The sequence below is a fragment of the Scomber japonicus genome, chromosome 6 (assembly GCF_027409825.1).
Source record: "Scomber japonicus isolate fScoJap1 chromosome 6, fScoJap1.pri, whole genome shotgun sequence".
In the NCBI taxonomy this organism is placed as follows: Eukaryota; Metazoa; Chordata; class Actinopteri; order Scombriformes; family Scombridae; genus Scomber; species Scomber japonicus.
In genome coordinates this window covers 22,635,084-22,652,285 of record NC_070583.1, presented here as the reverse complement: position 1 = coordinate 22,652,285, position 17,202 = coordinate 22,635,084, and the positions used below count along the sequence as shown (strand labels likewise).

At 38.9% G+C, this 17,202-nt stretch overlaps 1 protein-coding gene across 1 annotated transcript; it reads left to right on the top strand.

Moving 5' to 3' along the window:
- Nucleotides 1–707: 707 nt before the first annotated feature.
- apbb1 (amyloid beta (A4) precursor protein-binding, family B, member 1 (Fe65)) lies at nucleotides 708–10,474 on the top strand. The gene is made up of 14 exons (XM_053321171.1): nucleotides 708–823; nucleotides 1,495–2,168; nucleotides 2,947–3,152; nucleotides 3,238–3,297; nucleotides 3,550–3,629; nucleotides 3,708–3,774; nucleotides 4,089–4,235; nucleotides 5,468–5,595; nucleotides 6,977–7,091; nucleotides 7,191–7,275; nucleotides 7,385–7,465; nucleotides 7,625–7,740; nucleotides 8,035–8,211; nucleotides 8,375–10,474. Exons 2-14 carry the CDS (start codon nucleotides 1,517–1,519, stop codon nucleotides 8,528–8,530), a joined length of 2,070 nt encoding a protein of 689 aa, XP_053177146.1. The 5' UTR covers nucleotides 708–823; nucleotides 1,495–1,516; the 3' UTR covers nucleotides 8,531–10,474.
- The last annotated feature ends 6,728 nt before the right edge of the window (nucleotides 10,475–17,202 follow it).

Genomic DNA, 17,202 nt, shown 5'->3' with positions numbered 1-17,202 from the left:
TTTATTGATCCTTGGGAGAAATTCAAATTGACACAAGCAGTATAGTGGGTGGAAAAGTAGCAGTGTGAAGGTGAAAGTGATCAAATTAAATAAAATACTATATACAGTAAACAATCTATGTAAATAAATCTGCAGTAAATGTGCAATATGCAGAAGTTTTTGAAGTTATTTACATGTGTGCAATGTTCCTGGAATATTATATTATATTATATTTCATATCAATGTGCTATTTTAAACCTCTTTCTGTGTCTGTAAGTATTTTAATTACTTTTCAGGATCAATCTAAAGTAATAATAAAGTAATTAATTTCAGACTCTTCTTGGACTGCTGGAGATGGTTGTGCTTTTTCACTGGATTTTCCACTCCTTTTCCTAAATGCCTATAATAACAATTTTATATCTACTCTGTCTGTGTGTGTGTGTGTGTGTGTGTGTGTGTGTGCAAAATGTCTGTATCTGTTGTTGCAAGTGTCAGACTTTGTAAATATTAGGCTATTGTTGGCACGGAAGCTGTGCATTAGTCTCTCTCTCTCTCTCTCTCTCTCTCTCTCTCAATATATATATATATATATATAATATCAGATTAAATGAATTTAATGATAAGAAACAGACCCGGATCAATACTGTCCCTAACTTTCCTGGTTTTTCTCCCCCTGGCAGGCAGCTGTGGGCCGTGACGTTAATCCGTGACGCAGGTCCGCCCTCCATCACCAGCCGAGCCCACTGACACAAACCACCAACACCCAGAGCACGATCTATGGAAATATGTAGTTAGCTCGCACAGTTTCAGCATATCTTGAAAACAGGGGGTTTTGGTGGACCTGGTAAGTCTATATTTTTCAACGTAAGCTTGATGAATTGTTGTCTTATGCTAAACTCGCTTTGATTTTCCTTGTTTGGTAAAGGTTAGCTTGCACAGCTAGCGGTGCTAGTGTTAGCCTAGCCAAGATGACGACGGTGATGATGGTGGATGGTGCCCGTTATATCCAGCTGCGGCGATGCTAGTCGGTTAATATCGCTTTATTGTAGCATACATTGTTAATGTACTATGTGCTTTTTTGCTAAACCGGCCGACTGAATCTATTATTTTGCACTGAGCTCCTTTTTTAGTCCTATATTTAGCTCAACATCAAAATAGAAAAAGGTCGTGTTGGCAAATGGAAGGTGAAGCTGCTGAAGTTAGCTTCACATTCGTCGGAGAAATCCAACAGTGAAAGTAACGGCAGGTGTTGACAACCCGGAATATACGAATGCGAAACAGACTTCAGTGTCCAGCTGGAAATGTAGCTATTTGCTGAACAATCTCGTTAATTATTAGCGTTAATTACGGGTGTGACTTAGTTGACATTGCGTTAAATCAGCATATATAGCAACTGGAGCTCAGTTTCTGTAGCTCTGGTAGGCTTAAGTCAAGAGAAGCTAACGTTAGCCTCTTATTTGCTAGCCTGCTATGACGGCAATGCTAATAAATCTCAACATGTCTCTCTCCCATCAGAGCAGCTGCATGGAACATTAACATGGGAGGCCATGACGATGAAGACATGTCATATGTTGCGAATAAACAAAAGCAAGATGAGGAGTTAAAGAACAAGCTGAACGATAGCAGCCACTGGTGCGAGCAGGAGTCCACTGGCAACAATGCCAAGTCCAAGTGGCTGAAGGAAGGCCAGAACCAGCTGAGGAAGGTAGCCGAGAACCAGCAGGATCAGGACCACAACTGCAATATCAGCCAGAATGGGAACAAGGAAGACTTCCCACATCTTAATACCACTCAGGAAGAACAACAGGGAAATGAGGAGCAAACCAAGTCTCCCAAAATAGCAATGACACCTGGTCTCAGCCAGGAAGAGTCCAAGAACATCCTTAATGAGCAGCTCCTCATCGAAACTCTGGAGTCGACAGAGGAGAAGGAAAAAGAGAGAGAAGAGGACGACACAGAGAAGGAGGAGAAGTTGGAGGAGAATGGAGAGATATCGGGTGATGATACCAGCGGAGAGAAAGTGGCAGAGCAAAAGAGTAATGGGGAGAGTCAGAGAGAGGGCAGCGTTGGTGGAAGGAACGCCTGCCTCCTCTTCTCCAACATGAACGGGACGCCGAGTGACGAAGAGCCGAGCTGGCCTGCAGTGTCTCAGGACAATACGGCCGACAGCTCTCCAAATGGCAACAGAGGTAAAGACAAGCACAATGAGCCACACATTTCTGCCATAATACCTTTTTTACACCTATGAGTCACAGCTTGCAGTAATCTGGTGTGCCTGAGCAAAAATCCAGCATAAAATAAGAATTTAAGAGGAACATTTTGGGGTGAAAGGGTTGTGTTAGTAAATGGTCCTCATATCTTTGAGATTTGACTAAATTTTAACTCTAAAAAACTATTTGTTTTAGACTTTTTGTGAAAAAACCCATATTGTGCACATGGCCTCTCTAAACATTTACTGATTACAGAACTAACAATAACCATCAAACATGTAATAAAGATAAAGTCTGCAATATTATGTAACTATTGATTTAATAGTATAATGAAAGAACAGTAAGAATTGTGCTCTCCTGTTGAAAAATGTTGATTAGTTGTGTCAGGTCCTATCTTTTGGTGATGCCAATGAAGTTTCATATACTCACTTAAGTAATACATTTTATCTGCTCTGTTAATGGTATTTTTATTTCAATCCAACACCAATGCAACAGAAATGTTGTTAGAATAAGCAGCTCCAGGAGAGTTGTTTAAACCATTTCTCTCCTTCAGTGGTTAATAAAAGCAATAGAAGACATCTTTGCTTACTGAAAGAAAGAAGATGAAGTGTTTGCTGGCCATGGTGACCTTACTCTAAGAGTGTACAGTTTCTTCTTTTTTGTTTATTTTCCTTCATGGTCAGAGTGTTTTTCTTTTTCCATTTTATTTTAAGATCTGGAGTAACTTTTTTTTTCTCCTTTTCTTCTTGCCTCTTAGAGTCCTTCTGGGACTCCAGTGCTTTTGAGACTGACACAGACCTCCCCTCTGGTTGGATGAGGGTGAGAGATACATCAGGCACGTACTACTGGCACATCCCCACAGGCACCACCCAGTGGGAGCCTCCTTCCCCTCTGGGTAAAGTTGGGGACTCAATGATGTCCTCTACTATGTCCCTGGAGACTACACCGTGTGAGGAGAATGAGGTGAGGTCTAATGCACCATTTTGCTTGGATTGAGATGCTGACATGTGAGACTGTAGATATTAATATTTACTATAAAATTTTCCAGGAATCTTGGGCTAATCTTTCCAGCACAGATGAAGGAGCCTGTGAAGGGGAGCTGTGGAAGGTAAGTCATCACAGAATCTGATAAACAGCCGATGATATCTGACCTCAAATTCATGTGGTCTACTATTTCAGGACCTTTAATGTCTTATTGGTACATTTGATCAAAATATGCTTCACTAGTCTGGTTATCTGAATGGTGTGATGTCTCACTCTTGGCCTATGCTGTAAAATGTATTCAAATTGACTATTAGAGTTGAGATAAGTTCTGAGTTTCCATTTGTAACTCTCATTTGTAACAATTTTTCTTGTTTAGGAGGAGGCAGAGGTTGCATCTGATCAAAGTCTGAAGGAGTTTGAAGGGGCAACTCTGCGCTATGCATCCATCAACTTAAAGTATGTGGTGGCAAAGTCATTTAGTTAGTTATAGGGTAGTATTCATCTGTTCTTACTCTCATTTTCTCTTCTTTGTAGCTACAATTGTTCCCAGTCTGATGAAGAAGAGAAGCTCGCTCCACTCTGCACAGATTTAGAGACTAAGGTAAATTGGTGTTTCCTGTTGGCTGTCTCAACTATGCTGAGAGTAAATTATGGGCTTGAAACCAGATTGAGTATGAAGATTACTGGTATGTCTATTTAAGGCGACTGGCATCAGAGATGGGGTTGAAAACTGCTCAGAAATAAAGAGAGTAGGACAAATGCAGAGAGTGACAGTTCTTGTTGCATTTGCATATTGTTAGCTAAGCAAATAATGGAGTAGCCAGCCTAGCTAAGTGTGTTTTTGAAAAGAAAAAGAGACTCCTAAATATCCCCTGTTTTCTAACATCATTGTTCTCCATCTTTTGTACTTGTTAGTGCTTTGCAGTGCGCTCTCTGGGCTGGGTGGAGATGTCTGAGGAGGACATGGCACCAGGCAAGAGCAGCATCGCTGTCAACAACTGCATCAGACAACTCTCTTATCACAAACACAACATTCACGACACCGCTGGTATCTGGGGAGAGGTGAGACCATTTTACTGACACCATTTTGGTGATTTATTCATTGTATACATAATATGTACAACATTAAAGTACTTCTGTCGTTATATATGTGTAATGTTGATGCATTTAACACACGTAAAATCTAAAATTAGGCACACACTGGATCAGTAAATGAATGGTGTATAAATGAAAGGAGTTATTCATTGCTGCCAACAGTGTCCTCTTCTGTAAGAGGAATCTGGATGAAAGGGGAATTAATTTAGGCTTGTTTTTAAAATTAGTTTCAGCCTATTTCTATAATTATACCTGAATCAACAAGGAATTACATTTCAATAACCCTGTCAACACTGTAAACAGCATTTGAAATGCACCAAGGCAGAGACATTCTTTTTGAAATAAAAGTGAAAGGACAATAATGCCGAGCTTGACATGAGCTCAAAACTGAAGTGTGTTTTCAAACAGCCACACAGTTCACTGTCCAGTGGCAACACAGAGGGATGCTAATACAAAAGGTTTAATCTAATTGAGTGTATATGAGTAAGGACAAAAAGTGTTGTCCCTTTCCAAAATATGATGCAGTTATTCAGAGCAGCAATGGAAACACAGCTACACACAGAAGTGAAATTGCAATTATGGTACAGTAACGCTACAACAGCTGAAAACACAACTGGCACATCAACAGAAAACGACACAAACTGAGGTGACTATCGAGAGTGTTGATTACGCATATCTGACTATATTTTGCGTTGCCTCCCAAAGCTAGCAGGCTAATGTTAGCAGGTGCAGAGCTAACTCTTCCTCCATCAATGCTCGAGCCATCCATCTCGCTACTCTCCCTTCAAAACACGTGTCTTTTCCAATGAACGAGGAGAACAACATGCTACAGGTGCTTCTCTGTGGCGGAGTTACTCCTTTTTTAAAGGGACTTTTTCCCATGACTCTGATTGATGGCCAAACAAAAGTAACAGACAATAAGATACATTTATTGATCCCATACATAAATTATAAACTAAGAAAAAAGGACCCTAAAATGCGACCTCTATGGGATCCAGGGGGAAGCCACAGACTGAACTGGCTCTTTTAATCAGTCTGTTGAGTCTGTTCTTGTCTCACTCAGAACATCCCCCTACCCAACACACCACTGCATATGAGCCCCCTGCATCAACTTTAACTGGCCCCAGGCCATTGGTTATGTCTGACTCTGTGTTTGAAGTCAGACTGCTCATACTAAGAGTGTGCATGTGTTTTGACAGGGTAAGGATATGCTGATGGTGCTGGAGAATGACACCATGAACTTGATCGACCCACTGGGCCAGACACTGCTTCATGCTCAGCCAATTGGCAGCATCCGTGTTTGGGGTGTAGGCCGAGACAATGGCAGGTCAGTACCAACTGGACAAAAATGAAGACGAGATGCCAAGTCTTCACATTGTTTATGTACCCAACTTTTACACTTGCTTCAACACAGTTTGCTTCAAACAGGTCAGCTGATCATTGGCCAGTTTAATTAAATATCTGCTCTCAGATCTGAACCATGCATTTCATCTGGATGGAGGAAAAACATTATTTTATAGTCACATTTATTCTAGTCTAGATTTTTAGTTTTGTGCAAAGATGCTGTGTGAAACATCTTTCTAGTGTGTTCACTTAAATTAGCAGAAACATCTGACTGTTCTTTAAAATGAACAGAAGTGTGAGGCTCTTCATAAATCTACACATTCAGGGGGATTAATAAATTAATATTAAATATCCTACCTAACCTTAATGTTGGGAGTGTTCACTCTTGAATGTTCTTTTCTTATCTTAATGACTTAGTATTCAGTGTGTGATTCCCATTTAGAATAATGGACAGCCTCCCATAACCATGACTCATTCATGACTCATAGGCTTAGTATTCCTTCAAGTCCTCCTCCTCTCTAAATTGTGTTTGCTTTATTGTTACTGCAGTTGGATGTTTGAGCATCAGTGTGCAGAATGGTGTTTTCACATTCATCTGTTAAAGGCCTGAGATTACTGAAAATCTGAGTTTAAGGTGTTTAATTTCAAGCATGATTTTCAACATCACAACTATTTTGGACCGGCTGGTGGTCACAAATGTGATGTGGAAACTTGAAGCCTGTAGTGCACATACACTGAGATTGCACTTTACAGTGAAACAGAAGACATATTTTATCCAGCAGTTAAATATCTAAATTGAAAAATGTTTGCATATATAGCTTCTGGATTTTTAACGAGGTTGAAGGAGTAGATATCATTTTAAGAATTTGTAACACAGTAATTGAACTTTTTTTTTTTTTAATGGAAGAACTAAATATGACACAATTTCTTATTTAATGCAGAGTATTTATATATTTCATTGAACATTACTGGAGGGGATCTTTTAAAGAGTCTGACATGGCTTGTGTGTGCTCATTTTAATGCATGTTGCCTCCCTCTGCTGGACTATTAGGAACATTACAGACAGTAAAAACAACCCAGATTTGTCATGTTTTACCAGCATCACTGTATTCTAACAATCATGTTTTTTCTTCCATGCTGCTTTTTCCGACCTGAACAGGGAAAGGTATAATTTAATGAATTCCATCTTAAAAGTGTTTTTAGATGATTGTCTCGTGCTGTTGTTACTTTTAGTAGTGTTTGTGTGTGTGTGTGTGTGTGTGTGTGTTTTTATGGTCCTTTTTAAGCATACATTTGTACTACCTCACACATTTATGCCGATATTAACGATTCAATATGTGAATGTGGCCTTTTTTCACCTGCAGGGATTTTGCTTATGTGGCTCGAGACAACCTGACCCAGGTTCTGAAGTGTCACGTTTTCCGCTGTGACTCACCTGCCAAGAATATTGCCACCAGCTTACATGAGATGTGTTCAAAGGTCAGCCCCATCTGTCATTTTGCATATTGCCTTCATTTATAGTCTAAAAAAAAAAAAACCTTACTTGAAATTTCCATCTATTTTCTTCTCTGATGTTAGATAATGATGGAGAGGAAGGCAACCAAGCCAGGGGTGAGCAGGCTGGACTCTGACCCGGGTAAACCTGGACTCGTCCCTGTTGAAGGTAGAGTAGAGTTACCTTTTTAAAGGGTTCACACATTACCCCATTACTTTAGTTATTGTTCAAAGTGTGAAACAGAAAACTCAACGCTGCCTCATTTCTTTCATTTCAGAGTTTCCTGCTCCAAAAAATGAACTCTTCCAGCGTTTCAATGTTTATTACCTTGGTAGCGAGCCTGTGGCGAAGCCCGTGGGTAAGAAAACGCGATCAGATATTGCTATGATTTATTTAATCACTGAAGCTGTTTGTGCCTCGGCATGTTATTACATTGTTTTATTTCCTGATCATAATTATGATTTGTTATGGTAATGTTAACGCATTGTATCATTTGCTCTGTGTGTGTTTTTCTCAGGTATGGATATTATCAACGATGTGCTAGAGGCAGCCATGGATGGCAAAGATAAAAGTGATTGGACTCCTGTCTCCGTGAATGTCGCACCTGCCACCCTCACGATACTTTCAAGACAGGTAACAGACACAAAAAAAGGAGCATGACTTTAAGACTCTTGGAGTGTGACAGTGGTGGTTGTGCGTTAGGGGCAAAAGTTTAATCATGAAGCGCTGTGTCATTTTAGGCATCATGGATTTATGTAAAATAGATGAAATGTGCTCCTGTTTTTTTTCTTTTAGAAACTAGACACTGTTCTAGGATGTATTTGTGGCTTTGAATACACCATGAACTTGCATTCAAATTATGAAAAATGTAAAGATCACAACTACATAAAATGCTAAAATGAATCTTTTTTGTACTTTCTACTCCAGGATGAGGAGGTGCTGTCAGAGTGCAGGGTGCGTTTCCTGTCCTTCATGGGTGTGGGGAAGGATGTTCACAGCTTTGCTTTCATCATGGCAGAGGGTCCCAGAGACTTCACCTGCCACAAGTTTTGGTGCGAACCCAATGCTGCCAGTCTGAGTGAGGCTGTACAGGCTGCTTGCATGGTGAGTGAGTCACACAGTTGGAAACAGGAGAAAAAGACTTGATAGATGTTTTATTCTTTGTGTTTTAACCCTATCTAGATTTTCCCTATTTTGTGTTCCAGTGTTAAAAACTGATATTATGAAACATGCCGCTTATATATGTGTGTGTGCATTCTTTTTACAGCTTCGCTACCAGAAATGTTTGGATGCACGTCCACCCAGCCTAGCCTCATGTCTGCCCACTCCTCCCTCTGACTCTGTGGCTCGGCGGGTCAAGAAGGGGGTCCAGAGTCTCCTGGGCAGCTTTAAGAGCTACAGGTCAGGCTCTCAATCCCCCTGAGTTGGAGCTCGAATGATCCACAGTCCATTAAATACAAGGTCCATTACAAAAAATCCCCCTTCTCACTCTCACATCTGCTCTCATCCTTCTGCCACAGTTTCTGCCTTATGACCGTTTCACTTGTCTAGTCACTAGTCTCGTGGTGCGTGGAGTAGTTTGTGGGGAAAACGTGTGACTGAAAAGATAGCATTTATTTCCTTTTTTGGGTTTTTACTTTATACAACAATTTTAAACTCATCTCCAGACAGATGAAACCCTGGCATCTATATTTTCTTGGCTGGGATTCTTTCTGTGATCTTAACTATTTTTGTGTTTTAACAGAAACAATGCTATGAATGTTGGATATGGATGTAATATATTTTACATGCTAAAAGACGCTAAAATATGATTGAAAAAGAGGTCGCTAGATTGAAATCGTCTCGTTCCCTTTTTCTCCTCGGTGCAATTATCATCTCTAACACTTCTCCTTTTCTACTGTCTAAAGAAGAAGGTACTGTAATGCAGTTTTGGATTTCAGATGGTGTCAAGCATCCTAATGTTTGTTTTTCTAAAAGAATCATTGCACCTCTCTACCACCTTTTAGGATGTAATACGAGCACTGTACGCGCCTCAGTAGTGTGCCACGTAGTTCAATGTCTCTGACCCTCCCAAACATGTAATTTAGTCTTCCAAAGAGCTGTATGGTCATCTGTCACATCGTGAGCAACCACTGATTTGAGTGTAGTGCGTTTCTCATACAGTCTGCATGAACATTTGCAAGTTCAGTGCTAGTGTGCAATAAACAGATGTTCCTGTATGGTGTGGTGATAAGATGGCTGCCATGTGATTATGTGTTAATCAGAGAGCCTGGCTTGATTGCGTGCAAGGCTAATGGAACAACAGAGCCATGTTGAAAAAAATCATTGTTGTGTGATAGAAATAATAGTAATAAGAAATACAAACTCTGGGTTTTTCACACAGCCGTTTACCGCCACCAACTACTGAATAGTACTGTAGAACCTCACCACAAGCTGCATGTTTTTATAGCTTAGAGTTATTGCTGCTTGCGGCAGTTTAGTGCTTAAGACCCATCAATGTATCCTGTAAATTCTTTCTGTGTTTCTGTATGGTAAGAGGAGGCTGGTGTGTTGTTCTCGTGTTTCCTAGGCATGTCACTCTACTAAGTGTCAGTGTTAATCATAAGCTAGCAGTAGAACATTTAGAAGATGAGAGCAGGTTAATGTTTGTATTTGCAGTTTGTGTATATGGGAAACCTAGAGATGACTTCTCCAGTGGTTTACATTTTTATTTTTTTCCCTGCCACATTTTGACGTGTGGGCCGTGGCCACTCCAGTTAATGTATTTTTATTATTTCAACACACTAAAAATGTACACAAGTAAGATGATTTTCACATTATTAGATTTACTTTTTATAAAGAACACACTAATTAGCCAAGTTGTATTTTATCTTTATGTATATGTAAGTGATTAATAATGTATGTAGCACAATAGTACTAAACATCTCTACTATTAAAGACGCAGTTTGTAAGATTTTGGTAACTTTGACCTCTGCAGGGCATTTCTTTGGTAGCTGCTTAATAAACACCCTCAGGCTGACTGACTTCACTATAAAGAGATAAAAACAAACCACATCAAAGTGTGTTGTCTTATGAATTACAATTATTTCAGAGATTTATCAATTAATGAAATTACAACAAAATACTGTGGAAAGGAATGCGTAGACATGTACCAAAAAAAGACATGTTTGAAAGAGTGATTACTAAATACTTTAAACAGATAACATCATGCTGAGTTTTTTTGTTTTTTTTGTTTTAAAGAGAGGCTATGTGTTAATTTGTTTGAGTCTTACTTGTGTGTAATGTTGTTAAACCTCCATGGTTCTGAGATTTTAATCAAATGTCATCTACCTGCTATTACCGGCTGTTACATTTCCTAGAAACTTCTCCTTTCAAAAACCATTTTAAAAATGATTTCTATAATGCAAGAAGATCCTCCAGAAGAGTGTTAAGTGTGACACTGTTCTTTGACACTTGATCCCTGTCGATGTTTTTAATATTTTTTAGAAGTTACTGAACACTAAAACTCTTACCAACTGCCTCTTTATACGTGTAAGATATAAACACTAATCGACATTAGAGTACTCATATTACTGCCTCGTCACTCAATGTGTCACTTGGAATTATTGTGCTTTTTCTCCTTCAAAAGTTTGCTGTGTCCAGTCAGTGGCAACACTAAAGCCAGATGAGTTAAAGAACATTAGCAGATTAATTTATTTCTGTTATGTAAATTAGGTGTATAAAAATGTATGTATATAAAAGTCACTGCACAATAAATGTGAACATATCATTGCTGTTTATCGTGTGGTCTTTTAATATATGACTCACTGATGAGGTTTGGCTGTTTTTTAGGTTGGTGTGAAGCCAAGTGAATCTGAAGAGATTGGTTTACAAAGGGCAGCTTTGGATCCCATATAGCCTGAAAATGTCTCCTTTGGTTTCTGGTTGTGGAAGCATACACACTTTTTTTTTTTTTCATTTTCTATCATTGGCTTTATCTGTCATTTCCAGCTTTTTCATTAAAATGTAAAAGAAGACACACACACACACACAACCTGTCTGGTCCTTTTGCATATGCATTAAACCTGCTGACACTGGTTTTTACCATATGTATTGGCAGACAGCACAAAAAAATGCTCACCCAACACCCCCACCCAAATTCACCCTTTCAATTCATATCAGCATTACTGCCCATTGTTGTGCACATTTATGAATGTATGCTTAGTGGTTGCAGGGATTAACAATTTATTTTATATTTAACCTATTTTATAAGGAGATTCATCATGAGCCTCTGGTCCTTGCCCTTTTACAAAATGAATTACAACATACCAACACATACTAATATAAAGTGTACTATAGGGTGCCTCTAGAGTAGATCTAACATGATGAAATACCCTCTAAAGTGCTCACACAAAGGAGGAACCACACCAAACTTCTGTAATTGCTGTTTTAGTGATGGGTGAATCTGGATGGAGTGCCGTTTCAGTGGAAGAACGTGTGATAGTACCCTGTAAAGTACCCCCACAAGATGTAATGCACTACCCCTATGAGTTGCTGTTCTAATGTGGTGGGTTGGAGCTTCTGTATGGGTGCCTTTCTAGTGAACAACTAGTAGAGGAGGTGTCATTTAGGGTTCCTGTAAATGCAGAATTGGGTGCTCTTTGAAAGAAACACATGTTGAAGTGCCCTTACAGTGAAGAACATGAGATGGTTTGCCCCGAAAAATGCTCTTACAACGGGGTAAACTGGCTATTATAGTAGAAATTGATGTATCTTTAATGTAGGCTGACCATTATGAAAATAAATGAAAACATGTTGTAGTAGTTTTAGCTGATATTATTCCTCTCATTTGGTGCTGGTACAGCACTATCACTAGTTTGCTGAGTCACACTCTCTTTAGACTGTCTGCTGTAGCCTTGACCCTGCTACAATGTATGAGGTAGGTCAAATAGCAAGTCTTTATTTTTGCAGTTAACAGGAGTGTGGATCAAGGATGCATTACTAATGCATGTAGACTGTATTTTTCAAGTTGGTTTTACATATAGGCCTGCCCAAAGCTGTATGATGTGCTGCAGTATGCTAGATTGATAATATCAAGCTAGGTAGACGCACACTTAACCATCTCTATATTGCATATTTGGTACAAACTTGAAATAAACTTTGTGGTGAAGTAAAATCATTAGACTTTAATCTTTATTCAGGATGTATTACAACCCTTCAGCTTGGATTAACTTGCACTTGTAGAAAGGGAGATTAGCATTAGGGTAGCCTGTGATTACAAAATGCCAAGAAGAGACAGAACATTGAAGACAATATAAAGTGATCTGCATAATACATCTGGAGGCAGCAAAGTAGGAGATGAGAGAGATTAAGGTATGTTTGCATTAGCTATTAGCAATTAGATGGGATGCACAGTAGAACTCAAAGCTGTGCCTGGGCATGTTAAAATGTCAAAAAACTAGAGCCTGTCATGAAATCTGGAAGACAACCGTTTGAGCAGCCCTACTAACAGACAAAACTCCTCAAAATAAAGACTGCTGCCAGTGACAACTGCATCAGTTGAGCGATCATTCTTCAAATTGAAGCTGACCCAGAAGGACAGCTGTCATCCATTGAGAGGGACGTCCAAACTGACTGTAACAAGGTCATTAACATTTACAAACTCATTGCCAAAAGATTTCTCCTTTTGACTTTACCAAGCTTCTTACTTTCCTGCAACTGCTCAAAATGCCTATACTCAAAATGTTAATAGTTTCATGTTTTTACTACAGATGTGTTTGAGAAATAAACATTTAAAACATTATTTATTCCCTTTATTTTATTACAGATATGTTTGCAACATAAAAGTTGAGTTGTAAATACTTCTGTAATACAGAATAGGATATTCTGAATCAGCCCAGAAAATGTTCATAACAACCATGCATCAATGTTCTCTGATTAATGTTTCAGCTGAACTTTATATTTTCAGACAGCTTGAGCCTGCCACTGACACTATTCTATACACATACAAAAGCACTTTATTAAAAACTCTGCAAATCTCTACTGGTTGCATGTGGTAGTTGTTGAGTTGCAGTATGTGCTTTACCACCCACATGCCAGCAGACACACCTGCCGGAGATGTGCACTCTATTGAGTGCTCTATTCTAGTTTCCCTAAGAGATGGCTTTGGAGATTAAAGGTGCACATCAAGTGGAATCCACAGCAGCTGCGGAGTGGTAATAATGGGCTCCACATCGCCACATGAATATCTGCCCTGCCAGCGGGATCCCGGAGCAGTCGGACAGATCAAGGCTCTGGCTATAATCGCTTCCTTTTGAAGACAGAGACTGGGACCCCTCTGCTAGGTGACTGATTGTCTTCTGTTTGTATAGATTAAACATTTCAAAGCCTGTCCTATTGAATCATGGTCTAAAAGTACAACTGGTGTGTTTTCCAACATGAATTTCCCAATTTTACACCACTGGAGTGGACATGAGCAATTTTTACTATCTCTTGCCAGATTATTTCCTCATATTCAGTATATTCTGTGAAATTTCTTCACAAAAAACATTCAATCGTTCTCTTCTTGGATGATGAATGTGCCTTATGGCATGTTTTTACAGCCACCTATGCCCTGAATCCCTTTGTGGCCTTTATATTCTGATGCTTCGTATTGTGCTGCAGCCTCATTTATACCCTCAGTATTTGCTGGGTGTCAATCACAATTTACATAGGTCGGTCCATGGAGAAACTAATCACAATTATAATTATTCCTATAGCCTAATTATGCATATGGCATTTGTTTAATGGAGATTTATTTTGAGTAATGAATGTGTAGTCTTGTGGAACATTGCTTTTCCTCTCGGTGTGGAGGAGAGGACTTCTCTCTCCTCTTCAATCTAATCACCAATCTCAGGCTAGATAAAAGAGTCCACGCAAGCTCCGTCTTAAACCCCTATCAAGGTCTGAGAGAGATGATGGCAATCCCTGTAGGGCACAGTCTTTTCTGACTGATTCATACTGCACAAGGGTTCTCATATATTCTTTGCAGCCTTTATTTCAACAGTGCTTACCCATTACGATCTCTACTGCTTTTTTTGTTTTGTTTCACTCCTGTGTTCTGGAGAGATCTGTGCTTCTTAGTAATCGGGGACGACACCGCAGAGCACTGAGCTTTGGCTGGGACCACAGCAAATCACACACACACACACACACAGTTGGATCAACTACAAAGGAAAACCAAAGGAGAGGATAGCATTTTTATTATTCTTTTCTATTCTTTTATGAAACACATTTTCTGCCCACACAGTCCTATAAATCCATATTAATACATAATATGTTGAAAGCAGGTGAAGAAAGACAGACAATACAGATGCACACAAATGTTGATATAGACTCTATTAATGCCCCGAGCCATTCATTTTAGGATTAAGCAACCTAATCTCAAAATGTCCAGTAATTCATTCTTTGCCAAATAACACAGTGATTGCTTTGCTGGTGGGAGCAGCCAGTAGCCCAGTGGTGTCTGGATAATCATTTCTCCAGTGGTCCTCCAGCGATTCCAGCAGCTCAGCGGTGGTTCAGTTCAACAGCTCAGCCACATACCAGTCTTACAGAGAAGCCTGAACTTACTCTGTGGTGCTTGTAACATGCAGTGTGATGATGCATGACATGTTAACCAGGCTCAAAATATACACTTCATATTGTTGTATGTGTAAGCCTGGTGAATTGAGATTTCACTTAAAGGTCAGTGGGAGCATTATGTGTAATATTTTTCGGTTCATATTTTATCAATCTTCTTCACCCCACATAGAAATCCCTGCTCTGCCAGAAAATCTTGACCAATTCAATTCATTTTTTAAACTGTTTTAATAATACTGTGAGTTTAACTCCCCAACATCAAAGCTTTCTCCACACTGTTACTAATACATCTCGTGTGGTGAAATGAATTATTTACTTCTAAGCTTAAAAGTAGTTGAATTTAAAAATATTGAGATAAAAATATCCAGATTGTTTAACTGTAGGATCCAGACAGCTAATTCCCTGAATGATTACTCAAAGATGATTTCAGTGTCCTTACTGCAGCTAGAGCCCTGACTGTAAGAGCAAGAACTCTTGAATTACCTTCAAAGCAGGAATAAAAACTACCATAATACAATAAATTAAGACAAGAGCACAAAGTGAACAAAGCATAGCACAAGGTTATAAAATGAAGAAAAAAATTACGATGCTTTTTAAACATTTTGCACCTCTCTGAGGTTTTCCTGCCAACTTGCCACTTTTGCAATGCCCATAATTTGAAGATATCCATTAGGTAGATATCTATTTCTCCTGGTCAGTATTTTGCATTCTTGGCAGACATGATATATTTATTGAGAGAAAAAAAGAGAGATGAACTGCAGGGGAAGAAAAGGTGTCATCTAACAAATATTTCTTTGAGCTTCCCACCTGTTCTGCTTTAAATGGATCTTTTTAGTGTTTGTCACAGATCAGCTTGAAAACAATGCATGAATGGAGTCTGCTGCCAAGATCTCAGTAGGCTCTGACTCACTGACAAGTCCTTTTATTCCAAGACAAATATACTTCTCAGGCGCACCTTGGCCCCCTCTCTCCCTCCTCCAATCATTAATTTCTATTAAAATTTGTCAAATTCCATAATAGAGTAATTGCAGTGAAGAATAGCAACTGTCACATTGGAAAAGAATGGTCTTTATATCTGGTGCACCACCACGTCACCGGAGTCTTTAATCATTAGACTTGAGATGACAGACAGCAACCAATTCTTATTCATATCCTGTGATGACTGGGGTTTGTCAGGCTGTAATGTCCAATGAGTGGAGTCAGTGGAAAATGACATGTCTCATTATACATAAGGCTGAAACATTCCCGAAGTGTTGCAGAGGTTGTTACAGACACAACATTTTCAGTTCATTTACAGATTGTCTAGTGCCAAATAATTAACTGTTTCATATTGGTTTTCTGAGCTTTAAAGCCATAATTAGACACTTGAGTGCTGAGACTGGATGATAAGATAGATATCAATCTCATTTTTAGAGAAGATATGAAGCTACACCCAGCAGCCATTTAGCTTTGCGTAGCATAAAGACTTGAAGCAGAGGGAAACAAATGTCTAAATCGTGAAAATTGAGTCACTACAATATTTGTTTATGGGTTTAGGGTGTCTGTTAGCTGTCTCTGACTATCTTGTAATGAATTTAATGGCTGCATCTACAAGAGGGACAGACTAAAAATTACTCTTCAAACATGTCTGCACTCTCAGAAAGTGGTGGAAAATATTGTAGTACAGTACATTAACTCAAGTACTGTATTTTGAGATACTTGTAGGCTAATTTACTTGAGTATTTCCATTTCATGATACTTTATGCTTCCATTCCACTGCATTTCAGAGGGAAATGTTGTACTTTCTACTCCACTACATTTATTTGACAGCTTTAGTTATTTTTCATATGAAGATTTGACACAATGGATAATATAGCAAGCTTTTCAAATTCAACACATTGCTTAAGATGAAACAGAAACTGAAAACACATTTATGTATCAGAGCTTTGTTTTTACTTCTTTCCTCTCTCATTAATCATCTCACTGCCCCTCACATTTATCTGCTGACCCTTTGGAGGGGCCCCACCCCTACGTTGGGAACCACTGGACTAAACTAGCTAACTGTATATAAAGTACTTTAAACTAGCTCTAACTACATTTTGCTGCTAATATTTATTACTTAAGTAGATTCTTTTATGAAGGACTTTTACTTATAGTGGATTGTTTCTACACTGCTGTTTTAGTACTTTTACTTTTACATTTGAATACTTTTTCCACCACTGCTATTTGTGTCTGTTGAAGAGGTATTATCCCTGGTTATGAGGGTTGAAGAGATGGGAGTTGACTGAACAGTTTCCAGATTGTACTTTATTTGTCCCTGCATGCTGTACTTACTTGAAGCATCGGTTACTGACAGTCAATAGCTGTGTGGGAAAACCTGTATTATATGATAATTGCCTTGATGGTGGCGCAGGTCTTCTTGCCCTACAGTATTAAAAAATATGTTTCAATCCTGCATTTTGCATGCAAACAAAAATCAATTAAAATTGTGAATCAACCCCAAGCATATAACCCAGC

Coding starts and splice junctions, on each gene's coding strand:
- apbb1 (XM_053321171.1), top strand. CDS start 1,517: ATGGGAGGCCATGACGATGAAGACATGTCATATGTTGCGAATAAACAA. Junction 3,630..3,707: donor TATGCATCCATCAACTTAAA/GTATGTGGTGGC, acceptor TCTTCTTTGTAG/CTACAATTGTTCCCAGTCTG. Junction 8,212..8,374: donor CTGTACAGGCTGCTTGCATG/GTGAGTGAGTCA, acceptor TTCTTTTTACAG/CTTCGCTACCAGAAATGTTT.